This window comes from Tinamus guttatus, unplaced genomic scaffold (genome assembly GCF_059628265.1).
Source record: "Tinamus guttatus ecotype Peru unplaced genomic scaffold, ASM5962826v1 Tinamus_guttatus_pri_ptg000027l, whole genome shotgun sequence".
NCBI lineage: Eukaryota > Metazoa > Chordata > Aves > Tinamiformes > Tinamidae > Tinamus > Tinamus guttatus.
In genome coordinates, this window is record NW_028288561.1 from 2,749,278 (window position 1) to 2,774,919 (window position 25,642).

The window sequence follows — 25,642 nt, forward strand, 5'->3', positions numbered from 1 at the left end:
CTGTTTTTAAGGACGTTACCCTAGCAGGGGCACATATTCCCCAGGGTGCATATCAAAGAGGAGGTAAGTATAGCCAGGAAGAGAACTAAATTATATACTGTTATTGAAGTCAGTGAAATACAATATTTATGTTTATTCACTTTTCTGTGCACTTGAAACAAGAAAGAATATATTCATATTTTATTTATTGTGCAACCTTTCTAATAAATGCTTTTATCAATAAATGAAGCTCAGTAGTTCCATGCTGTAAGCATAGCTGACCACACAGATGAAGGATCTTGAACCAGGACTGGGTAACTCCCCTACATGGGAGCTAACTTCCAGACTGATTTTTAAAAATCATTGAATTAGGGAGAGAAGTTATTCAACATTTCCAGTCCCTGGCTTCTGTACCCATTTGAAGTCTGTGATGATTTAATTCCACAAACCTTGCACTAGTGTTTTGCAAGCAGAATTTGAACCCAATTTGCAAAGTCGTGTCTTAAAAATTGGTTTTCTGCAATGACAGATGGCCATCTTTATGCTCAGCTACTGTGCAATACATCAGTGGCACAGAGAGCTGTTACTGCATATAGGATATCAATTATAATTGAAATAATATTGCAATGTTTGTGTAGAAATCAGGTATTTCTTAACAGTCTTTTGTAAATGAGTTTATAGAAAGGAGATGCCATGCCATTAAACTTACGTTAAGTGTATGGACAGTAAATGTATATACGGTTTGTGATCATCAATGCAAGTGTGCTTTTTTCCAAAATTGTTTTCATATGGCTTTCTATAAATTAAGTCTTGTAGTAACTGTTTTTAAAAGTGTATATTTAGTGATTTATAACTTAACTGATTTCTATTTCTGCATGGTTTATGGCTACTAAAATACTTATTTTTATGTATAGTCGTTAATAGAAAGTTTTCCACAAAACACACGAGTTCTGTATTTTTGCGATACTAGCTTAATTTTTATACTTTGCTTCTGAACCAGGAGAATCTTGCCACATGCGTATCCTGACCGACCCCTGTATATGCACTGGGAACCAAGACTTCTGCCTTTGAGCTAGGATCAGCCTCCCAACATGACAAACACACCAAGCAGAGCTCCAGGATGAGAGAGAAACCCTGACAGTCAGTTCTACCCAACAGGATCAAACCAGCTTCACTAGAAACCACTGCTGTGGTTGAACAGCTACTACTGTTTTCCTTCCAGATATCTCCTCGACCTGAAATATTTTCAAGTTTCAGTCACTATATTTCTTCCAAAAGCTGGAAAAGGCCAAACACTCAGTGAAGCCAAATACCTGGTTTTGTTCCAGAAGACACTTGCAGGAGTGATGTGAAGTTAGCTTCCAAGATGACTCTTTTACCAGGAGAAAATTCTGATTATGACTATAGTGCCCTGAGCTGTGCTTCAGATAATTCCTTCAACCACACATTCTTTCCAGAAACAGAAACCCTTAAGGGAGTCTTTTACCAAAGAGCCAGACTAATTCACCCACAAGAAGATCTCCTGAAAGGCATTCACTCAGATGATCGGAAGCATCACATTATTATAAATGTAGGAGGCATTAAGTATTTGCTCCCATGGACCACGCTTGATGAATTCCCGTTGACACGTTTGGGCCAACTGAAATTCTGTAACAATTTTGATGACATTCTGAACATCTGTGATGATTATGATGTGACATGTAATGAATTTTTTTTCGACCGCAATCCTGGAGCATTCAGGACCATCCTGACCTTTTTGCGGGTTGGAAAACTTCGGCTCTTGCGTGAGATGTGTGCGCTGTCCTTCCAGGAGGAGCTGCTCTACTGGGGAATCGAGGAAGACAATTTGGACTGGTGTTGTAAGAGGAGATACCTGCAAAAAATGGAGGAGTTTACAGAAATGAATGAAAGAGACGATGATCTGCTAGAAAATGAAATCCCGGGTGAAACAGTGGAGGAGACAAAATTCGGCTTGTGCATGAAAAAGTTGCAAGACATGGTGGAAAGGCCCCAGTCTGGCCTCCCTGGGAAGGTGTTTGCTTGTTTGTCTGTTTTATTTGTCACTATTACAGCAGTGAACTTGTCCATCAGCACCATGCCTGACCTAAGGGAGGAGGAGGAAAGGGTAAGTTAGATTTTTGGGGTGGAAAATAGTATGTGCTAGGAAAAGCATAACAAATATAGGATCTGATTCTATTGTTTTAAGTGAGGATTTTGTAGCTGTCCTCTGTGGAAACAACATGAAGGATATTGAAGTGTTACATGACTGTATTCAATTACTTGTAAGAGAAGCAACCATATCGAGTTTCTTGTCCAAAGGAAATGTTGTTAGTGTGCATTATTCTGTAGGACGGTATATTATCTTTTTAAGCTTTGTATTTGCTACTTAGAAAGCATGAAGTAACTGAGCAAAGTCATCTGTGGAATAAGTATAGTTAATTTTAAATTTTGCATTTAGCTCATAGCTGCAGTTTGTCAGATTGTTTCCCCACTACTACAGTTTCAACTTCTTTAGTATTTTTGGTTTAATTGGGAAAAAAAGAAAAACAACCACCTCTTTTCCTGCCACTATACCGACTAAAATATTTATTCTCCAAGTGCTGATTACAACCTCCTTCTCTTTCCTCTAGGGTGAGTGTTCCCAGATGTGCTACAACATTTTCATTGTGGAGTCTGTCTGCGTGGCATGGTTTTCACTGGAGTTCCTGCTCAGGTTCATCCAGGCAAAGAGCAAATTTGCCTTTCTGAGGAGACCGTTGACCCTAATAGACATAATAGCCATTCTGCCCTACTACATCACCCTGCTAGTAGACACCACCTCGGTGGGCTATAAGAAGCCGAGCTCTGGGAACATCTACCTGGACAAAGTAGGCCTGGTCCTGCGGATACTCCGTGCCTTGCGGATTCTCTACGTCATGCGGCTGGCGCGGCACTCGCTGGGCCTGCAGACGCTGGGGCTCACGGCTCGCAGGTGCACCCGCGAGTTCGGCCTCCTGCTGCTCTTCCTCTGCGTGGCCATCGCGCTGTTCGCGCCGCTCCTGTACGTCGTGGAGAACGAGATGGCGGACTCGCAGGAGTTCACCAGCATCCCCGCCTGCTACTGGTGGGCCGTCATCACCATGACCACCGTGGGCTACGGCGACATGGTGCCCAGGAGCATTCCCGGCCAGGTGGTGGCACTGAGCAGCATTCTGAGCGGCATCCTCCTCATGGCATTCCCAGTCACTTCCATTTTCCACACGTTTTCACGCTCCTACATTGAGCTAAAGCAAGAACAGGAAAGAATAATGTACAGGAGAGCACAATTCTTATTAAAAACAAAGTCGCAGATAAGCAATGCATCACAGGGGAGTGATATTTTATTCCCCAGTATCTCTTCTGAGGCTAGGGACAATGAATGAAATTTAAGTTACTATTTCTGCTAATGTCAAGTAATGTTTTGTTGTATCAGATTCCATCTTTTAATTTGCTTTAGAAGAGGAGTTTTACAAAGGTAACCCTCATATTAAAATGAAGAACAGTGGCTATTAAGTAGGAATTCATGTGGTTTTAGAAGCCTATTATTATGCTGTTTCTTTCCTCACATTGTTGACCCCCTCAAGCAAAATGTATAGCTAGGACAGCTCTTCCTACGAGATCATAGAGTGGGATTTTGAGACTTAAAAGTTCCCTGGAAAAACCAGGAACAACATATAATTACGTACTTGACAGGCTGCGTTGTCATTTGTAACACATTTTTCAATCAAATCAGACTGTATATAATCATTAAACAGACTATCCCTCTTTTCTTTTGTCCTTATGTATAATGTAAATAGAACAGAATGAATGATCAAATTCTCTCCAAGCAGAATGCCATGGAGCAGGAGCACAATGGAACACAATATATTCACCCCATTCTGCTCTCAAAAAGCATTAAGCAAGATCGGTCATTCACAAAGGCAAATGCATCTTTTCTTTTGCCCTAAACGAAATAGAAAAAAAAAAACAAAGAATCGAGCTTTTTGTATCACCAGGCAACCCTGCTAGGAATGTAAATAATCATAGCTCACCAGCTTCAAATTTAGATGAAGTTATGGTGTTGATCTTATGCCATTGAATACAGTATTCCCAGGAACAAAGTCTTTGAGTTTTGTATCATTTAATACTGTTATTGAGGGGTGACTAGCTGCAAATCAAATGAAATATGCCTGATAAGATGCCAGTCGTTCCCCACCATCTGTTGCCATGTTTTTCTTTTTTTTTTTTTCCTTTACCTCAGGTAGAAACAGAATTAAAAGACTGTTTCCAGAGAACACCCTACCATTACTTGGCAAATGGGTGGTGCGGCTACTACCCATTCACATTGAGTCTTCGGTTCCCAAAAGGAGCGAAAAATATATGGTCGTGGGAAGATGCCAATGATGAGAAAAGAAAATATCATTTGAGTCATGGGGTGGGGGGATTGACAGCTTCACACTTTACTGTCCTCAATCGTGAGTGACTTAGTTAACTGTACCTCTACCATTACTGCAGACATCATCGCAACGGAGAAAAATTAGGATAGGAAACATGAAGGAAGCTAAGTGCCCAAAACACAAGTGTGTATTCCTCATGCACACACGTGTCTTGGTCCAGGCTGAAGCCCGTGGGAGTACATGGGTGAGGGACGCTCAGGTTTGGCACCTGTTTCTATGGAGATTAATGACAGACCTCCCATTTAGTTTAGAAGGAATGTGATTGGGTTGCATAACTGCTCCGGAGACAAAATCCCGAAACTTAACAGAAAAATCGCACCCTTTTTTTTGACTGTGTGTGTTCTCAGAGGTAAAGAAAAGCTAAATTTAAGAGTTTCATCTTTTCTTTTTTTTCTTTTTGGTAAATTTTACTCATTATTAACTGTTAAGAGCTAGGAAAACAGTGGAGTCTCCATCATGTTTACCAATGCCCCTCTACCCTAATTTGCACACTTAGTATTGCTCACTGGCATTTCTTGAGCAGGTTGCTAGAAATGCCAGAATGTGTGATGGCTCCGTGATTCATATTTTTAAAACAGAGATGGGATTAGTTCATCAACCTACGCTGTATGGCCATGCCCATGCTATACTGTTTTTTTTTCTCAAATGTCTTTAAAATTGCATCTGAAGTTGGTATGGTATCTTTTTTCTTAAAGAATAACTCCAAAAGTTTTAAAAATACATTTCATAAATAGAAATAATTGGGACTATAAAAGTCTTCACCCTGTCATAAGTAAAGAGGTCTGTGGAACATTAGTGCATAGAGTTAAAATATCTAGGCTGAGCTCTTGGCAATTAATTACATGCCAGAACTAGGAATGTAACCAGCTTTTCACTCTCCTTCTTCAGTTTTAATTAGAGTTGGATAAAAAACAGGAACATTGTGACAAAAGAGACACATTTTTCATCCAAAATTTTCTAATTTCAAAAATGTTTTATCATCTGCAGCATTGGCTTCAATACAAGCACTATGTATCCTTCTACCTTTGTGTCAGCATTATAAAAAGAACTGGTAATTAAATTAGTCCTGTGATCAACAGTGAGTTATGTATGAATATTTTTGACAAGTTGAGCCATAAATAAGAAACTATAAGGAGAAATCAAGGGTTACCAAACCTAATATTATTTCTATTTTATGCTGGATAACACATGCTGAAGATTTGGCCATTTTCTCAGTGTCTTTACACTTAGTTAACACTTGTTTATTTTATGTTTTTAAAAAATAATGCTAAAACTATAGCTTCATTCTGCAGTCTTTGTCAAAACAAAACAAAACAAATGAACTCTGAAGCTGGATGCTGGTTGAGGTCTAAAAGCATTTTGCCTGTCTTGCCTCTTGAGAGCTCTGCCCAAGTCAGGAGCAAATTCACTGTGCAGGATGTACCCCTGTGTGATTCTGTACTTGGCAATGCATCCCTTGTGAGAACATCAACATGTTTTACTGTGAATCATTGCAACAAACTTGCTCATGTTTTACACGAGGTGATGCATACTGTAGCCCTATTGCTAAATAAATCCAGCTCTGCAACTTAAGAGCACATTAGTATGAAACCCACATGCTGTGTTCCAGCTTCTACTGTGAAGGCTGGAGGTTTATGATGATTATGTCTCTTTATAGTACATTATCGCAAATTTTAGTCAAATTCATGAAAATAATGGATCGATTCAAAAGCTGACTGTTTCCACTGACACAGCTGACAGCTACCAAGTCATCTATCATTCCTTTCTTGTTTTTTTTTTTTTTTTCATTTTAACAGCATGTGCAGTCAACAAGAAAGTTCCAATAAAAACACTTTGTGCTTTTATGAAGTCAAAGGAATTGTTCAAATTGCCACTGCTAGGAAGTGATGCATGTCTCCAACAGAGATAGGCTTGCATTGCTATTTATATTACCCTGCGTCTACTGCAGTAATATGTATAGTATGAAATCAAAACAGCAGTAGCTGTGCTAATTTTGGTTAATAAAGTTTTAGGCCTTTCATTTTCATGTGCTTCTTATGAAAAGACTGCCGTTCTTACTAGAAAGACTGTCACCAGGATATTGGCATGTTTGACAACCTATGGTCAATATGGGATGTGACCAACAGCTGAGGGAGAATTTGTCTATGAGCGCTGCCAGCTGAAGCAGACTGGCTGTGAAATAAAGCATTTATTAGGAAATAAAATTATCTCAGTATCCCCACCTCCTCAAAAATGGTAACAAAAGCAACAAAAATCACTTGATGAGTGAAACATTGGCAAGCTGCCGAGACCAACCCACAAGGCTTCTCTTTAGCTGTACATCAGAGAACATCATTTTCAAGGTGAGTTGGAGTAATGTAAGAGTTGTATTACACAGCCATTCACTGCAGGTCAAGTTCTTAGAGAAATTTCTCTTTAGGGAGTGTTTAGGAGTTGTCTTTATCTTTCCCTTTTTTTCCCCTATATTTTCCTATATTTTTTTCCCACTGTAGTTCAATTCTCTGGATTTTCAGTTAGGAGCTTTAGTAGTGTCAGTGAATAGTCAGAGGCTTTAGCAGTGTCCAATTAAACAAAAAAAGAAATATGCAGATCTGAATCATGGATTTACACATCAGCAGATACATGTGTCTGGGAGGGAAGCCTGGCATGCTCCATGCATTCATGACTTGTGTGGGTAGAGTTTAACTGAGTATTCAGGCTGACGCAAGCGCAAAAACTGTTGCAGCAGGAAGGCACTCATTCCAACTGCTGCAGCTCGGTAATTAAAACCAAGGTTTCATAGCAATCTCTCTGTGTAGAACCTCTCCACTCAAACAATCTTCACCCTTTAGGCTACAGAAGAAGAAACGGTCACCAAAATTAATATTAGGTACTTAACCAAAGTGCTTGAAATAGCCACCTAATTGCTAAAAGATCTGAATCACCATTGGGAGAATACATTCTCTCTCTTATATTATCCCTGCTTCTCTATTTATAGGGAGCCTAGAATGAACTACGTACTTAATTCAGGTCTCATGTAATCTAACGCAGTGTTAGGTTAGGTGCATCATAGCTGTATTTTTCAAACGCACAGAACCACCACCATCTGCCACCACTAATTCTCCATCATTTGGCCTTTCCACATCTCATTCACTGCATATGAAGCATCACAAGGAATCCTGACGCAAGGTCCAGACAGATCAGCTTGGTCCTGATCAGGATCACCAGTTCACACCTGACCACATAATAGCTGTGCTCCACACAATTACTGAATATTTTTTCCTTAGATTAAATACTGGAAAGTTAAAATGAGCAGAGAGCAACAGGTATTCAGCACAACAAAGCTATGAACTTCATATGCCACTCCTGGTTTTGCAACCAGCTGAAAATTAGGCTAGATATTCCTACATCCATACAGCTTTAATTGACTGTGTTTAATTGGAAATTAAATTGTAAAATGACAAATGTGACATTGAAGACTGGGACACCAATTCCTGTATTTGCCAGCTGACCTGAGCAGTTCACTCTGGCCCAGGTGTCAGAGTTCACTCATTATTTTCACCTACATCAGAAGTAGCTACAGTATGACACAGTCTGTCTTGATCTGCTGTTAATAGCTGCTGTTGGCTTTCTTATTAGAGATTTTACAGCAACTTTAGTATCTATTTATCCAAAAGATGACATGGGTATCAAAAATACAGAAAAAAAAGAATTGCCTGAAGTACAATGCAGATGATTGTCTCATTTCGGTGGCCCCTGGGTCATTCTGAGAGCACAACAGTGCAACACGTAGAAACCAGATGGATTGAAGGCATGAAGCTAAAGCTCACCCCAAGAGGTGAGCCAATGACCATGACCAAAAATAGTCTCCAGAACTTCTATTGCTAAATTGAAAATGCTTAACATTAGATTTACTCACTTTATCCATTTACCACTCATCTATGGCATTTTAACTATCCCTTTTCAGCACTGCTAAATGATCTTGGTGTTATTGACTTAACAATGATCATATAAAAACCTAGAGAGAGAACAGGAGAAGACTGATTTTAATCTGAATCCTCCAATTCACTAAAGCACTTCACTAAAGCACAGTAGCTTTGTGCATGTTCTTCTGTCTTGTCTTCTCACATTAGGATGTAAGTCCTTGGGACAGGATTTCTTGTTCGTCATCAGTCAGTAGCTGTACAGCACTATGTAAAATCACACATCACAAATAAAGATAAATTCATACAGCACAAAAAGTCAAGAAGAACTCTGCCTGCGTTGCCAAACTGAAAAAAGTTCAGAGTTTGGCCTATTAATCATTAACAATAAAATTAGAACTTCCTCCCCTTGTGCTCGTTGTTTTTCTTTATCATTTTCAGTATCTTCTATCTTCTGTAACGCTCCCGAGAAGTCACCAAAGATATAATGAACACTATTAGCCTTGCTGAAAGTATGGCAAAGAAAGAACTGAAGAAAAGATCAAAAGCATCGGGATATTTTGGCCCTATCCAACAGGGCTTTTACTTTCTCTTTGCTCATGGGAAATAATCCAGAAGCACATGCCACTTGAACAGAAATAAAGTTGTGCCATAGCTGAGAACACAGAGGGCCAATTAGGATAATTAGAGAGTATTTCTTACACTTTATAAATATTCATTCATTATCCCTGTAGCCCTTTCGACATGAGCTGAACAGCCTTGTGCAATGCTGAAGTCTGCAAGGGCATATAAACACACGTGGCACTGTCAAGCTAAAGTTTTAGTTTCTCCCTTATTGGGCATTCTTTTTTTTTCAAGACTGCAGTTTAACAGTCATACTTAATTACGATCATAATTTTACTCCTATACCCATTGTGAAGGCAGAAAAACAGGGCTGTAAACTACATTATTAGCCTGCTCGAGTGACTGACCTGAAATACAACTATGTCCTAGAGATTAGAACTAAAATCCAACGTCATTTATTTCTGAAATTGGCCAGCTAATTTTACAGCCATGCAAATAGGATGGTCAATAAGTTTAGCAATGTTTATTTTTCTGCTCAATATAACAATATCCTTGTTACGGTGTGTCTATCAAGAACAAAGTTGCATGGACTGACACGTTTCCATAGCTATATATCTCTATATACAGAGATAATGTTTTGACACAATTATTTCAAACCATCACTCAGCAATGGGGCTCATTTTCATTAGTCACATATTTTATGTCACAAAAAAAAAAAAAGAGTTTTATCAGCCAGAACTTTCATAGTCCTAAAGCAAACCAGGTCAAACACTGTGGAAGTGCAGTAGCTGCTACAGATACAGACATAACTCTGATCCACAACTCAAGTAATTAAAGCACTTGCACAAGACTTTGACACACATTTAAGCTTTATGCAGATTTCTGATATGCAAAACCACAAGAAGAAAAAAGTCCCTGTAATTTGATTTCTGTGGTTATTTCCTGTTCTTGAGTATGATTTTATTTCTCGTTAAAATAATTCTAGTACTCAAAATACATGACAAACGATGAAGGTGGCCTTGGTCAGTTCTGCTAGAAGAGTTACTAAGAGACTCTAAATTCATTCTGGGTTTCACTGTTTTGGCCAAGATCATGTTTGCAGCAGCGCGCTGGGGAGAACATGCCAGATTTAAGCATCTAACATTGCCATCTATGGGCCACTCTTAGCAGTTCACTTCTGAGCCCTGGAAACATCAGCATCACTCTACACCAGTCAAGTCTTCAAAAAGTAGTAGAAAATACTTTAAAATGTTTTTTTTTTAATATATATGCAAATACTGAATCTCCTTTACAGTTTATGTGACCTCTCATTGGCCAGGCCAGGCTGTTAGATGTGCAGAATGGTGTATAGATACTGTCACTGTCTTCTTAGCTTCATAAAAGCATGTAACCATATATAGACACTACATAAACACCCATAAAATACCTAAATCCCTAATCACCTGGCTGGTGTATTGAGGGATGACAGTTTTCAAACAGTTAACGGATCTTTATATGATTAAAATTAAGAACTTTGAGGGTCACATGAGGAAAACACAAACAATTTCAATGCTTGTGTAAGGGCAGTCCTATCTCTGACCAGCTACAACTTCATTTCTAAGAACTGCTACAGGATTTGCTTCAAAGGAAGCAAACAAACACACACACATCCACAAAACTCATCACTCGGTTGGCTGTGGCTGTGCAAACACCTCATGGTTAGGGGGTTCAGGTGTGCCGTGCATGGACTCCTCACTGCCACGTTGCCATGTGGCTACAGAGACAACAGCGTGAGGCTTCGGGGAGGGCAGGACAGCTTAAGCAGTTGTGGCTCCCCTTTGCTTTTCCTGTCTTTCCCCCTTTAGGGCAGCTTATTCCCACCCCACACTTGGCCCCTGTGCAGCTTGCAGCCAATCTTGGTGTGTGATGGATTGGACCAGGAAATCCATCCTGCTGAAAAGCCAGAAGAAATGATTCCCTGACCTGATTTGGCTGCACAAATCCATGAAGCAGACCAAAGCAAAATGCAGTGAGGGGCCAGGGAAGGCCTAAACCAGCACTGCTAAAAAGCCCCCTGTGAAATTTCTCAGTTGAAAGTTCCTGGCAGACATCACAGCAGTAGTGAATCATAAGGAGAGATGGAGAGAGGATAAGGTGCCTTGAAATGTGGATGTCTATGGATTTTGTGGGTAGTGCAAGTACAGGGGCCTTGGCAACCTCAGTACAGGCCCGGGAAAAAGGCTGTCATCCTCTTACTCTTACTGGTACTTTTGAAGGGGAAAAAATGAAAATAGAATAGACATACAAATGGTCATCTCTAGATGAGCCATCTCCAGTAAGAAAGCGGCCACAACTCCAAGAGAAAAAACACGAAAATTCCACCTTCCCCTGAGAGGTGCAGATGAAGCCTGCCCAGCCAAGAGACTGATTAGAGAGAAGGGAGAGAACGAAGACAGCAGATGCTCTTTTCTCCTCCTGGTCAGGCCATGCTTAAGAATCTGGTCCATAGTCCTCTTCAAGCCTTGCTGTCTTATACCCAGAGCCATGGTCACTCGTGAGCGACCAGAGAAGCTGCCTAATACTCCTGGTATGAATTCAAAAAGGAGTGTTAGAGCCACACAAGTAATTTCTATAAATTGTTCCTAAATCTGAAAATCAGTAATGGTTCTACCAAACAATAGCTGGAATATGCCTGTGCTATGTGTGTATGTATGCACATATATATGTGTGTATATGTAACATATGTATGTTTAAAACCTTTAGCATCTGTTTCATACCCTTAAAGTGACATAACAGAAATACTTCATAAATTAAGAATTTCCATTTAACATTCATGAGCAGGTGAACGCCCACCAAAACATCAGCATTAATTTCCTAGTTAAACATGAGAGGAGCCATCTTAATATCAGAAACAACCTTTCTTTGGGAGCAGAGATTCGGTCTCCTAGCAACAGCACGAACACCTTGTAAATAAAACCCCAGCCTCCCTGCACAGAAGGGCCTCGTGCCAGGGGCACGGAGATCCCGCGTCTCCCGTGGGCGACCGTGGGGAAGGACGGTGTGAGCAGAACCTCCTGCAGACGCACACCCCATGGCCCTGCAGAAAGGATGCTCTTTGCCATTGCTCTGGTATCTGAGCATCTCCAGCCAGCCAATAACAGAATTCTCTTTCTTCTCCTTCCTAACCTGCAGAAGACAGTCAAGAACTTACCAGAAGGATGATGAGAAACTGTGGATTTTGGACTATGCTCTTAGAGGGATAAAGCCCATAGTTGCTCTTTTTTTCCTCAAATCATACAGCCTTTGTTCTGAGTTTCTGCTGCTCTGGTCAGGTAACCATCATGCCAGAGTCAGGGCTGGCAAAACTCATCTTCCCAGGATTATGGCTATGGCCCAGGTCCTTGAACCTAGCAGGGCCCTCCCAGAACTTGGATCTTGGTTCTGCAATTCCATAGCTACAGCCTGATTCTGCCTGTCATTAGAAATTACACTTTTAGGCAGTTCTGATGCAGAACAGAGATAGGTTCTTTTTCTGGCTGGAGAATCAGCACTCAGAGAGCAACAGTAGCACCAGACTAAATTTGTATCATTTTCCTTTTCGGATAAGATTCAGAGGACAAATATTGTTTTGAATGGAAGCTATCTTTTTGTTCTATATTAGTTTTGTTATAAGCATGAGATATTAGAATTGCAAGTACTTTATAATAAAGAGGAAGAAACAAGAGCTCAGAACAGTGCTGTCACTTAAATATTTCAGGGGGCTTCAACAATCAGCTAGGTCAGTCAAATTAGATATATTGTAAAGAGGTGAAATTAATCCATCCAGTGATAAAAGACTAGAGAACTGAACAGTTCTTAGGGCTGTTCAAGAATAACACAAAAAAAAATAAAGACTTCCCTTGGATCTGATCACTAGAGTAATAATTAAACAGCACACAGAAGCTGGAGGAAGCATCCCGCCCAAGAATACGAGTAGAACTAAGCAGAAATCCTGGATTTCTTGTCTTTTGCCTTATTCATGAACTCATTACTCTTTTGGACAGCTCAGAGTTATTCTAGGAGACAGCACTGGGAAATCTTTATCCCAGTCTCCTTCCTAACCATGGGTCTAAGCATATTCTGCTGCTTTCCTTGAGCTGTATTTATCTTCCCCCAAAAGAGCTTCAAGACACAACATAAGGTAAGCAGGGGGGCCAGTATATTAAAACAGCAGCACAACAAACCACAGAAGGGTCACACCACAAACCATTCTGTGTACACAGATTTACTTTTTTTCCCCCCGTGGTTTACATGAGTGTTTCCTTGGCATATTCCAAATTTTGCCATCCTAATACACGCTAGTATTTTACTCTTTTGCTAGCCTCAATATAGGAGCAAATTTATGTCCAGGTGATGCCCAGTAGAAATGCAAAGGTCTGGTACTGCTTCTGGTGAAGGCAGCTGGTCTCCAGCCAGCATTTGAGCGTAACCTTCCTCCTCCTCCAGCCACCCTTAACTTTAGCAGTGTACCTTCACCCAGCTCCAGTTCCATTTCAAAACTGCTCCAGCAGGACTGAGGTCCTGGAGTGAAACAAAGCAGCACAGTTTGTACTTATCAAGTTTAGGCTTTTTTGCAGGCTGACTTGGCTCCACCTTGGTCACTCAACATGTGTCCGAGCTTTGAAGTAACCTGCATGGGGTGACTGATGCTTCCTTCACTCTGAAATGGATCTGCGTGAGAAGGGAAACAACAAGCCGTGAGAAAAGATGCTCCTGCTTTTTATTTCAGTCAACTGCTTCAGAGCATAAGTGAGTCTTCAATCACAGAAGAGGCCACCTTACCTGAGCAACCACAGCAAGCCCGGATGTGCGAGTGGTTTTGCTTTCAGTAATAAAGTTGCAAGCTCCCCCGCTGTGAGGGCTTTTCACCACAACAGAGACTAAAAAGCTGCACCTTGTTTTGCATTCATTAAAATGATTCATAGCTCTGATGCTGGTAAAACAGGTAACATTGTGCATATTCATAGCCTGAGAAATCACCCGCCCACAGGCAGCAAATTTTCACTTTATTAAACAAGTAACTGGAAACAACTTCCCAAAACTTTGCCCCAGAAACTGTCAAAAAAAGAACTCATTGCCTCCAGCAGAAATAAACAAGAGAAGCCAGCAGATTCCTTTTTAAGCTTTGTGTTCAGTAGTTATTTGTTTTTCTAACCAGCAATGTTATTTAAGATCCTTGTGTTTACATGACAGCCCCAAGCTGTAAGGCATTTCACGAGGTAATTGCTCTTTCTGAAAAGCACAAAAAGGGTTTGGCAGTGCAGAGATGATATTACACTATCCTGCTTTTTGTCTCCTCTCACTCAGATGGGAGCTCTTAGACAAGCTCAAATGAAAGTGGCTGCTGTAGGTCAATCCCTTTGCCTTCTCACACAAGCAACACCTGCCACCTTTTATTGGTATTAAGTGATCACTTAAAGACAGGGCTCCCAGTGTCATACACAAAGGAGCAGTGGTTGAACATATACTCACTTCAGAAGAAAAAGCAATTCCTTGTTCAGATGCTGATCTAAATCTCTTCCAAGTGAGCCACAGCTTTTCCTCAGACATCACTGGGCCCTAGCGGGGAATATTTAAATAAAAACCTTGTAACATAAAAACCAACAGCTTAATGAGCCTTGCAGCATGGATGCTGCCGGGATGTTATTAGGACTCAAGTTTTTACACAATGAAACTGGCCAGTGCAGATTTTGTCAGCGAGTGAGTAGGAATCAAAGCAAGTAGCAATTAGCTATTGCAAATACATAAATTAATGGACAGCTACCTGCTCCTTTTGTAAATGAACTTTCTAAAAGTTTCAGTAAAATAATAGCCAATTTCAAAAATACAAGTATTTTTAATTCAGAAGGAAATCCTTTTATATATCTGGTGTCCGCATACAGTAAACCTCTTTATAACCTTATTTCTTCATGATGAGAATTCTTTCCTCTTACAGCATTCAACATTTGTCGTTTTGTTACTATCAAGGCCCAGACACAAGCAGTGACTCTTAGCAGATTTAAGAGCTATACTGAATTTTGTGCCAATGCTTCTAATAACCCTTTTGTACAATTTTCCATTCGAGCTGCAAAAGCCTTTCAAGAGGCCTGTGAAAGAAAAACCTCAACTTTAGAAAAGCATGCTTTGAAAGTTACCCTAAAGAGATTACTTTCTTTAAAATATATATAATACATGCAGTACTTGCTATTAAAATTGCCCTAGTTTCATTCTAGTTTTTTAATTGCACAGCAATACATTTTTGTGAAGGAACCTCAGTCCTTACTAAGGCTGGATTGCATCTTTTAAAACCAAAGGAATGCAGTGCCACCTAGCAAACAACCTTAAAATTTTTCTCTGACATAGTTTAAAAAGGAAAACCTAGAGCTTTCATATTAAATACACAAACACTCATGCTTGCAGCATTTTAAGAAACCAGCATGTACTTTTGAACTGTTTTCACTATAAATTATACTTACAAACAGGATAATAACAAAGACACATTCGTGATAATGAAAATTGTTCTATACTAACTTGCAAACTAGTTTTGGCCACCTCTTAAACAGACTGTTACACCAAACAGTTGGATGAAGTAAATCCTGTCAGTGCAGAATTTGTTGGAGTTTTCAGGTAAGAGAGAGACTCCTGCCATGAAAATGAAGAGGAACTAAGTTTAGGAGGGAAGGTAAGTTTTTACAGATGCCTTTTAGACTTGCCTGAAACCTAGACCTGCTTGATTTGCCTTGCTTGACAATAGCAGGCAGATGCCAGGACAAAAACAGGTTAGTCCCTGATCTGTGGTGCTTTCCCACAGAACTACATAGGCGACATGTTCAAATGCAGCAATCCAGAGAAGATGATTTCTATCATCCTTAACATCAAAAATTCTTCACCTACCAATCTCTGAAAGCTTCCAAGCCTTTACAGAGTATTTTCTGAAAAATTTACAAATTTTCCATGCTAAAACTTGTCCTACTAAGAGTTAACTTCACTCTCTCTACACTGGTTGCAGAATACATTTGTTGCCAGACAACAAGCAAAGGTTGGGCGGCTTTTTAAGTTCCTTTACTCAATTTCTGAAGCCTGTGGGCGCTGCTATCACAACCCCACAACTGGGTGAACGACCACGCGACCAACACCACGTGGGCAACTCCACTCACAGTTCTTGTGCTTGGAACTTTAAAAACCCTTCAGCTTCCAGCCGCCTACCTGAGCCAGACAGGGATCAACAAAGCAGAGCCCAGCAGCGCAGAAACGCTGCACAAACCTGAAGTTTGGCTTTCGCTCTGCTCCACTTTTTCTGTCATTATGTCAATAGCACTACCCTTACTTTGCTGCCGGGATTGCATACAATACTTCAAGAGAGAATAGACAGAAAAAGATACTGCTCAAAACAGTCTTGTTGGCAGGAACCTTTTCTTGGCAATTCCTTATCACAGCCTTAGTACTACTACTGACTAGCTTGAGATAACAGCATTTTTCTTTAATCAATGTGCAGTTACACACAGACTGGTTAAAAACTTCCAACGTGACTCTGGTGGTTTGACTCTCTGTAGGCTGTAACTGCTGATGGGAAGGAATTCTCAGTTTTCAAATAAACAATTAAGTAATTTTTCAAAGTTTCACTATTAAATAATAACCAAGAAATGTACTTCCATTGCCATTGATGACTTCACATTTTTATAAAGACAGAATCTAAAACATCTACAAAGATACATGATTTTTTTTAAAAAAATACCATTAAAAAAGCAACACGGTATGTTTAGCTCCCCATTTTACCCATAGAGCAATTACACCGAGAAGATGAAACCAAAGAGCATTTACAGTGAGCATCCGTTCTTTTCCAGCAATATGTAAATTGCTAATACTGAGGAAATGTTGGGTCTATTTTAGTGGCCCAAGCCATAAGCCCCCCTTTAATATCTTTAGCTAACACAGAACCAAGCTCCTGGCCAGGTAACTCTTGCAAAATTTTTACAGCCTTCTGGGAGTCATTTCCTAATTTGCAAACAACATATACAGGAAGAGCTTTGCCATTAGCCCCCTGCTTTTCTTCACAAATTCTTTTTTCTAAATATTTCAGACATTCTTCATCTTTTTCTTCCAATTTACTCAAAGGAACGTGGATTGCATGTGCCAGGCGGCAAATATCCACTTCTACCTGCGGACGAACATCTAACAGCACATGAGGAACCTGCTCATCCAACACTTTTTTGTATTCCTCTACAGATATCCTGTCCTTACTGGGCAGCAGATGCAAAGTCCTACATTTGTCTGTCGCAGAAGACCCACAAAAGGCTTCGTAATCCTGAAGGCAGGTGACGGATGGGTTGTCCCCGCAGACGGCGCAGTCCGGCCTCCGGCCTCGCAGCCGGATGCTGCGGAACCGGCCCTCGCGGCCGTCGAAGACCAGCATGGTCTGCCCCAAGGAGGAGCCCATTCCCGAGGCGATCTTGAGCACCTCCAGGGCCTGCAGGCAGCCCACGACGCCCGGCACGACGCCCAGCACGCCGCCGTCGGCGCAGTTGGTCACCGCGTGCGGCGGCGGCGGCGCGGGGAAGAGGCAGCGGTAGCAGGGCCCGCCCTGGTAGTTGTAGACCACGAGCTGCCCCTCCATGCGCAGGGCGCTGCCGGACACCAGCGGCTTCCCGGCCAGGACGCAGGCGTCGTTGACGAGGTAGCGCGTGGGGACGTTGTCGGAGCAGTCGGCCACCACGTCGTACTGGCGCACGAGGGCCAGCGCGTCGCGCGGGCTCAGCGCCCCGCAGTAGGGCACGTAGTGCACGGCCGAGTTGAGCAGCCGCAGCGCCGCCGCCGCCGACACGGCCTTGGGCAGCCCGCGGGCGGCCTCGCCGTGCAGCACCTGCCGGTGCAGGTTGCTCGTCTCCACCACGTCGTGGTCCAGCAGCCCCAGGCGGCCCACGCCGGCCGCGGCCAGGTACTGCGCCAGCGGGCAGCCCAGGCCGCCGCAGCCCACCACGAGCACGGAGCAGCGGCCCAGGCGCAGCTGCCCGCGCACGCCCAGCTCGGGCAGCACGAGCTGCCGGCTGTAGCGCAGGATGGCGGCGGGGCTGAGCGCGGCCTGCGGCGCCAGCGGCGGCAGCTCGCGGGGGAACGCGGCGGCGGCGTCGGGGGACGGCGGCGCCGCCAGCAGCGCGTCCAGCCGCTCGCGCAGCCCGCGCAGCTCCTGCTCGCGCCGCGCGATCTCCGCGCGCAGCTGCGCAGCCTCCGCGCCGCCCGCCATGGCCGCGCTGCCCGCCATGGCCGCCCGCCGCTTCCGCCGTCGCCCCGGCGGCGGGGCGGGCCAGCGCGCGCACCGCCCCGCGCCGCTTCCGGGAGCCGCGGGACGGCGCCATGGCCGCCGCGGCCGACAAGGTGTCGGTGCTGCTGCCCACGTACAACGAGCGCGAGAACCTGCCGCTCGTCGTGTGGTTGCTGGCGCGCAGCTTCCGCGACAGGTACCGCCGCCCCGCGGGCCGGCCCGCAGCGCCGCGCGGGCCCCGCCGCGGCCGTTCACAAACCGTCCTCGTTGCAGCGGCCACGACTTCGAGATCATCGTGATCGATGACGGCAGCCCCGACGGGACGCAGGAGGTGGCGGAGCAGCTGGTCAAGATCTACGGCCCGGATAAGATCGTGAGTGACCGCGACACGGGGGCCCCGCGACAGGGACTCGGTGCCTGCCCCGCGGAGGGTGTTTAGGGCCGCTCGGGGAGCTGTGACAGTTGAGCACCGCGTTGCACATGGGAAGTCACAACCAGCAGTTAATGTTTTGAGCATGTTTCGGTACTCTGTGCATGTGCCGCATTCTAGTGAATGACATATTTACGGTAGTCGAAATAATAAAAAATAGTGTTTTTCCTTCCTTGAAAGTAATGATGGCAGGGAGACTTTTGCTCAGATTTATAACTGTATTTCAAGTAGTATAACATGAGAAATCCTTAAGCTATGACAGTGATTACTTTTTTTTCTTTTTTTCTTTTCGTTTTTTTTTTCCTGAAGGATTACTAATTTAAGATTAAATAAATTTCTGTGATTTATCTAAACTCCTACTTAATGGTTTTATTGTATGTATTTTGTCAGATACTTTGTATGCATTGTCTAAATATTTTAAAATAAAAGGTATCTTTTAAAATATCTCTATAACATTATAAAATGTTGCAGAAAGCAATTTAAAAATGTAATATGTGTGTATTTCACTATATCCTGCAGCTTCTAAGACCTCGAGCAAAAAAGTTGGGCCTGGGTAAGTACTTATGAACTGCTATGCTGCATAGACTGCATATGTTAAAATAGTGATGGAAATTATTTCTGTACTGTTTTCCTTAGGCACTGCTTATATCCATGGAATGAAGCACGCCACTGGGAATTTTATTGTTATTATGGATGCTGACCTTTCTCACCATGTACGTTTGTATTTTATATATTGTATTTTTCAAATGCTATAGTTGATTTCACCTGCACACTTCTCTCTTAATCTGTTTTCTTTCTATTTCAGCCTAAATTTATTGCAGAGTTTATCAGGTGAGTGCCAGTTCTAATATAAGAATGACTTCTGAGCATTTATCATTTTGTAGTAGTATTTGAAAGCTTTATATCATTGTACAGCTATTTAACTGCAGTAAGACAACTTGCAAGAATTGAAGAAGTTATTGGACCTCATTAGATTTGTCCCCAGGTAACCCAGAACATGTTAGTTCCTAATTTGAACCAAGTTCCCCAAATTTAAAGAAACAAACGGTACGTTTAAAGCAGGCATATATTTAAACAGCATCTTTTAATCTTAATGGACTCTTAATGTGTGCATGTAGGGAGATTGACTGAATGAGTAAAGATTTTTTTTTCTGAAATGTTTCTATTCCTGCTAATTTCTAGGATTGAAAAACAGGTTGGATTCAAGGCAACATGCTTTACAGTATTTTGTAAACTAATTGAAATCAAGGAGATTTCACAAGTAGTAGTGAATGTGGCATTCAGTTTGAGGGTTTTTGTAGTGGATAACGATGTAAAAGAGGGAGGGGTCTTAATTTCTGTAGGGCTAGGCATTGAAAACACTTCTACGTATTTATTTATTATTTTAATTATCAGTTGTATTCCACATAAAACCTTTACATCTTGAAAATAAATAATCAAATCAATAAAAAATTGATTTCCTTCAATTACAATGAATAGTAGCATAATTTTCAGTTTTCTTGCTAACTTGTACTGGAGATCTAAAATTTTTAGGTAAGGTTCTGCAGCAGTCAGGCATGGTGTGCTGAGGATAGTTCCAGGCTTCTTATTTTTCATTATTATGCATTTGTGTAAATTAAATATTTAAATCTATATTTTGAATTATACTACCTTTTATGCTAGAGAGACTGCTTTTTTTTTGCTTTGAAAGTACATAAATAAGTTTATATAAATTATTTATGAAGCAGTCTTTTGAATTCTCTGATAAAATAAGGAATTCTATAATTGATAAAAGTAATTATAATATGTTGATAAAAGCAAATCATAAGGCACTCTGAAATTGCTCTTTATAAGGATAGTAGAATGTACAGGCTTTAAATGCATCATAACTATTGCTTTCCTGCTTTCTTCTTTACTGATTTGATTGAAAGCTTGTAAAATACAGTTTTTCTATTAATACAGTGATTGGTTTTTTTGTTTGTTTATTTGTTGATTGCTTTTTTTTTCCTCCAATAAAACCAACTTCTTATAGGAAGCAGAAAGAAGGAAATTTTGATATCGTATCTGGAACAAGATATAAAGGAAACGGAGGAGTACATGGCTGGGATTTGAAAAGAAAATTAATCAGGTTAGTATTTTTCATGTTGTTTGTGTTTAAATTTGTTGTTTAGAAATTTTTGAGGCTTTCAAGTGCAGAATCAAACAATAAATCACGATGCCATCAATTCACCTCCAGGAATATTACAGGTATTTGAATTGCCACTCTGTGTTAGATGAACAAAGTCTTTAACGAGTACTATTGTTATTGCAAACTATATTAAGTAGTAGAATTGTTGATTGCAATGAATGATTTGCAAATTCTTCAGTTAAAGAAACATCAAGAAATAACTTAATCATATGACCAGTTTGGTGAGATTGTGTGTAACAGTGGACAGATCTGCAGTGCATCCTTTTAGGATAGTTCTTTGGCTTCCTCATAGAAGGAATACAAACAGAGGCTATGACACTTTTCCCAGTTTTAAAATATCAGCAAAGCTTATCCTTACCATACGTGTAGAAACATCCTAAACTGAAATTGAACCTACATCTTCTAAATCCAAGTCTGATGTTTATCCAAGATGCTTTTTTATTCTCCCGTTACACTGAATGTTAGTCAGAAAGAAAATGGCTTTTGCCAAAGGTGTTTCATTTGTACTGTAATAAAATATGTAGTTGCATTGATTATTCTGCCATAAGGGACCAAACTAAGTCTGTTTTCTAAGAATCACTGTGTTTTCCTTCACAGGAGTAATTCAATAATCTGTGTAATGATCTATCTTTGCAAAACAAAATTTTGGGGTTTGCCTTTAAGATGAACATTCTCAACTCAAATCTAGTACTGGGAACATATTAGGAATATAATTTTTTCAAAATGAGCAAAGATTTCTTTTTTGGCTAATGTGATGATGATGACTTATTTTCCAGAAACTACTTGATCCTTTTGAGTTGTGTATACTAAGTAATTCTGATGTTCATGTTTCCTTTCACAGTCGTGGTGCCAATTTTTTAACTCAGGTTTTGCTGAGACCAGGAGCATCTGACTTAACTGGGAGTTTCAGGTATGGATCTGGTTTGCAAGCCTAAGGCTTATTAGAGATCAAGAAACTGTTAAACAAGAACAAAAAAAGAGGGAATAGGAGCACCCCTCTTTCAATGAGGACTATGGAATTTGTTTTAGGTGCAGGTAAGAGATTGTAAATTAAATTGCAAGAGCTGTTGTTCCTACAAGTTTGTTGATGAGTTTTTAAAGTAGTAATGATGTAAGTGATTACAGTTAAGATACCAACACATACTGTCTTGATCTCTGAAATTCAAAAATAATGCCATGGGTTTCATTTTCTTTGTAATCATTTACAGGTTATACAAAAAAGAAGTCTTACAGAAACTAATGGAAAAATGTGTTTCTAAAGGATACGTCTTCCAGATGGAGATGATTGTTCGGGCTAGACAGTTAGGATATACTATTGGAGAGGTATAGTAAAAGCATTGATAAGTGTATTGTGTTTTCATTTAAATGTACATGCAGATTGCTGGGAGCCTAGAAAATTCTGACCACCTCCAAGAGGAAGCAGGATTTTCACAACAATTTAAAGAAATTAAACATGTTGAACTCTACCTCTTCCACCTTAGCTGAATGACAAATCATCAATTCCACTTACTATTCATCATGTGTAATATGCTTCTTGGATCTTTTCCTCCTTCTGTTCTTATTTCTTAATAAGATTCTGCCACACTCTTCAAAGGGGAAGGAAAAAAAAGTCAAAATATACCATGAACCTTCTCTGCGCCTTTTCTTTCCCCTTTACTGTACAGATGTCTCTAGTTCTTATCAGATCATTTCACTGTCTCCAGTAACCCAACTCTATTTGTGATTTATTGTCCTCCATCACTCATTTCTTTGTTCTTCCCCAACTTGCTAGCTAATGCACCTTTCCATATCTAAACTCTCTATATGAATATAGCCATTAAAGAAAACTCCACACAGTATTTCTATCCTGTACTCTCTGCAGTCTGATTTCTGCCTCTCCGGTTTCACTGAATTGTTCTTGTTGGTATCTTTATGATACAGTCTCTTACGCAAGAAGGGCGAAGTGCAGCAGCTACCCAGGGGGTTAATTCCAGTACTGGGGAAGATTAGGTATCTTCTACCAGATTAGATACAAACTACTCATTCATTACCAGTCACAAAGTGTCACTTCCGACATCCTGCACTGTTGGTGTCTTCAATGATTTCTGTCCATGTCCCTTAGCTCTCCCTAGCTGCTAGGATGCTTTTGAGAATCATCAAAGGAATCCTCCAAAGATAGCCAGAGCCATTCTCGCAGCAAGTCTATGCCTTTCTAGGTCATTTCTTGTTGCCAAATGCCCTGGTTTCTCCTCTACCATAGATCGATCTGCTTAGAATTGTGAGAAATCCTCAGTCCTGGCACAGCTCATGTGTTCCACTTACACATAAGTGTGTAATTTCTGATTTCTGGTTGCAAATTCCAGCAGAAGTCTCAGTCAGATTTTTAATGACACTTGCAAATGCAGTTTTGTTTCTGTTTTTTAATTCTAGTCCCTGAAGTGTGTTGATTTCACACACAAACATATACTGAAGTTCTTACATGTTCTAATATAGTATGGTCAGAGTGAGCTGCTAAAGTATTTGCTCACGTTACTGAAAAGCAGTATGTTTCTAAATTTTTGGAGTAGTGAGTGAATCTGGACAGTGTGAGCACGTAATAAAATCAAAATTAATGTTTTAAATTATCTTTTAGCTTTTGAATAATCTATAAAATGGTTAAAAACTACAAAGGTAGGTATGACTTGTAAACATGCACGTATATTAACTGCCATATTCAGATGTGTCTTCTAGTTAGTGGTGAGATTGAATAGGATGCTTTTTCAAGGCAGCCAGGGATAATTTGCCTTCTTGAGGCATTGACTCAAAATTAGTGTATTTAAAGAGGAAATAAAAGATTAATTTTGAGCCCTGAGGCTTTTAGTGCACTTAGGATCCTATTGAGAATAGTTTATTCAAATTGGTGTGGTAACCAGCCACTCAGTAATGCCTTTAGGTCATCTTTAGAGGTGAGAAAGCAAATATTCTCAGTGCTTTCCAGCTTAAAGCAAGCCAAGTTCAAAGACTGCTTTTGTTTACAGAATATCTGATTATTTGATCTGGGATCTTAAAATAGTTTTGCTTATTTCAACAGGTTCCTATCTCATTTGTGGACCGTGTCTATGGAGAATCTAAACTGGGAGGCAATGAAATAGTCTCCTTTTTGAAGGGACTCTTGACCTTGTTTGCTACAACATGATGGTTTATCCTAAATTAACTTTTTTAGAAAATGTTTTTCTAAGATCTGTGTCATTTCTAATATGCTGTAGCAGAAGCTTGATAATTTGCCTGATTACCAGAAGACTGACTGAAAATAATTAAATGGATCAACAGTAATAGAGCAAAGATACTGTATTGCAGAATATGCCCCTAAAAATACATGAACTGTGTGTTGAACTAGTCAAAATAAAGACTAATGTTCTGTGCTATTTTTGTGTTCTTTAAAAAAAAAATAATGTAAATAGACCTAAATGATCTTTTGCATTTAGAAGAGAATCATTATTCATCAGGAGTTAAAGATCATTTTGAAATAAAGAAAAGCAAGGACAACAAAAATACAGAATTAGTCTTATCTTTGTATTGTCATTTGCAGATAGGGCTTTCAATATGTATGTACCAGTTAGTTCTCTTTCTTTCCTGAACAAATATATACACGTATCTTAATGCATATATAAAACACAGGCATATTTCTGCAAAAACTATAAAAGTTTGTACTACTGAAAACCATTTACTAGAACACATAATGGAGAAAAACATGATCTTGTAGAGGTCAACTTAGCTATAAAGCAACTAAAGTAAAATGTTCATTGCATCAGGGTGTACGTAGAAAGAGGCACTCAGTACTTCACGGAATAAGACAAAAATCACAAGACTTGGGCAACTAAGTGAATGTCACCACAATTCACCTGGATATTAGTTTTAGTTCTAGTGAGATATTTAAGTTATGAAGTTCATGAACAAACAACTTTTTTGAAGCCATTGGATTACATCATCAACATACACTTTATAATGTATAGATGTTTAGCTCTTTTTAAGAATTATCACAATTAAATCTTAATAAGGAAGGACTTTTGAGGCCCTGCTGCTAAGTTTGGAAAAATGAAATGTTCTCTTACTCCATCTGCTGGCTTTGCAAATCTTTTTTTGCTGACAACTGATGTTGACACTTTAAGTTGTTTAGAAAATAAATTCTTAACATCTATTCAAAAACATTGGGTAACAAACCTTGTTAGATAAAGATAACATTGTTTGTTGCAAGGCTTCAAATAATAATTCTTGGTGTTATTTAATGTCTCAAGTCTGTTTCTGATAGTGCTACAGAAGAAATCCTTTCAAGTGTATGATTAAAAAAAAGAAAACAAAAGTTATTCCACGTCTTTCTTGACTTTATGTTTGTAGTCTGTGTCACGTGTTGACCTTGTGAATTATATCATAAAGCTAGAAATATAACACCTGTGTGTAAATACCATAATTTTAATCTGAGCCTGCAATAAAGATATGTCTAGTTGCCAATATAAGCAATATAATAATAATAATATATTCCAGTAGACTGTGTGGGAACCAACTGCAAGGTTGCACAACCTTCTGCCTAACAACATTAAAAACACAGTGATGGCTAATCAATAGTATTTAGTTATGGGTCTGTCAAGATTCCCAGCGTAAGCATGGCTTGAAATCTTGGCACAATTGAATGAAATGACAGATTGCCTTCTGTTCAACACATCGATGATTTCAGCAACAGTTTTTAAATGCTTAGCATTCCTGAGTCATAGGTAAATCTCTCCGTTAGGATCAATACAAATAGCGTATACGTAAACAAGAGGATTGCTTATCAAACGTTATCTTTGTTTTGTGGCATTTCTCTAGTATTACCTCTAAGGTAATTCTGTGCAACAAGCAGCAAGGTGGCCATGAAGAAAGTACCTAAACCCACCT

At 40.3% G+C, this 25,642-nt stretch overlaps 3 protein-coding genes and 1 long non-coding RNA gene across 4 annotated transcripts; 2 read left to right on the forward strand and 2 right to left on the reverse strand.

Annotated features, from left to right (window-relative positions):
- The first annotated feature begins 993 nt into the window (after positions 1 to 993).
- KCNG1 (potassium voltage-gated channel modifier subfamily G member 1) lies at positions 994 to 3,668 on the forward strand. The gene is made up of 2 exons (XM_010213084.2): positions 994 to 2,104; positions 2,610 to 3,668. Exons 1-2 carry the CDS (start codon positions 1,346 to 1,348, stop codon positions 3,378 to 3,380), a joined length of 1,530 nt encoding a protein of 509 aa, XP_010211386.1. The 5' UTR covers positions 994 to 1,345; the 3' UTR covers positions 3,381 to 3,668.
- Positions 3,669 to 13,717: 10,049 nt separating this feature from the next.
- LOC148596170 (uncharacterized) lies at positions 13,718 to 14,475 on the reverse strand. Its single transcript, XR_015913561.1, has 2 exons — positions 14,390 to 14,475; positions 13,718 to 13,850 (listed from the first exon to the last, which is right to left on the reverse strand). It is a non-coding gene; the product is annotated as an uncharacterized LOC148596170 (long non-coding RNA).
- A 1,941-nt stretch (positions 14,476 to 16,416) lies between these two features.
- Positions 16,417 to 18,137, reverse strand: MOCS3 (molybdenum cofactor synthesis 3). Its single transcript, XM_010213089.2, has one exon. The coding sequence runs from the start codon at positions 18,135 to 18,137 to the stop codon at positions 16,755 to 16,757; it is 1,383 nt and encodes a 460-aa protein (XP_010211391.2). The 3' UTR covers positions 16,417 to 16,754.
- A 68-nt stretch (positions 18,138 to 18,205) lies between these two features.
- DPM1 (dolichyl-phosphate mannosyltransferase subunit 1, catalytic) lies at positions 18,206 to 24,658 on the forward strand. Its single transcript, XM_088528319.1, has 9 exons — positions 18,206 to 18,351; positions 18,429 to 18,528; positions 19,105 to 19,138; positions 19,222 to 19,298; positions 19,391 to 19,416; positions 20,597 to 20,692; positions 21,594 to 21,662; positions 21,961 to 22,075; positions 23,802 to 24,658. Exons 1-9 carry the CDS (start codon positions 18,248 to 18,250, stop codon positions 23,904 to 23,906), a joined length of 726 nt encoding a protein of 241 aa, XP_088384445.1. The 5' UTR covers positions 18,206 to 18,247; the 3' UTR covers positions 23,907 to 24,658.
- The last annotated feature ends 984 nt before the right edge of the window (positions 24,659 to 25,642 follow it).

Coding starts and splice junctions, on each gene's coding strand:
- KCNG1 (XM_010213084.2), top strand. CDS start 1,346: ATGACTCTTTTACCAGGAGAAAATTCTGATTATGACTATAGTGCCCTG. Junction 2,105..2,609: donor TAAGGGAGGAGGAGGAAAGG/GTAAGTTAGATT, acceptor TCTTTCCTCTAG/GGTGAGTGTTCCCAGATGTG.
- MOCS3 (XM_010213089.2), bottom strand. CDS start 18,137: ATGGCGGGCGGCGCGGAGGCTGCGCAGCTGCGCGCGGAGATCGCGCGG.
- DPM1 (XM_088528319.1), top strand. CDS start 18,248: ATGGCCGCCGCGGCCGACAAGGTGTCGGTGCTGCTGCCCACGTACAAC. Junction 18,352..18,428: donor GCGCGCAGCTTCCGCGACAG/GTACCGCCGCCC, acceptor TCCTCGTTGCAG/CGGCCACGACTTCGAGATCA. Junction 22,076..23,801: donor TAGGATATACTATTGGAGAG/GTATAGTAAAAG, acceptor TTATTTCAACAG/GTTCCTATCTCATTTGTGGA.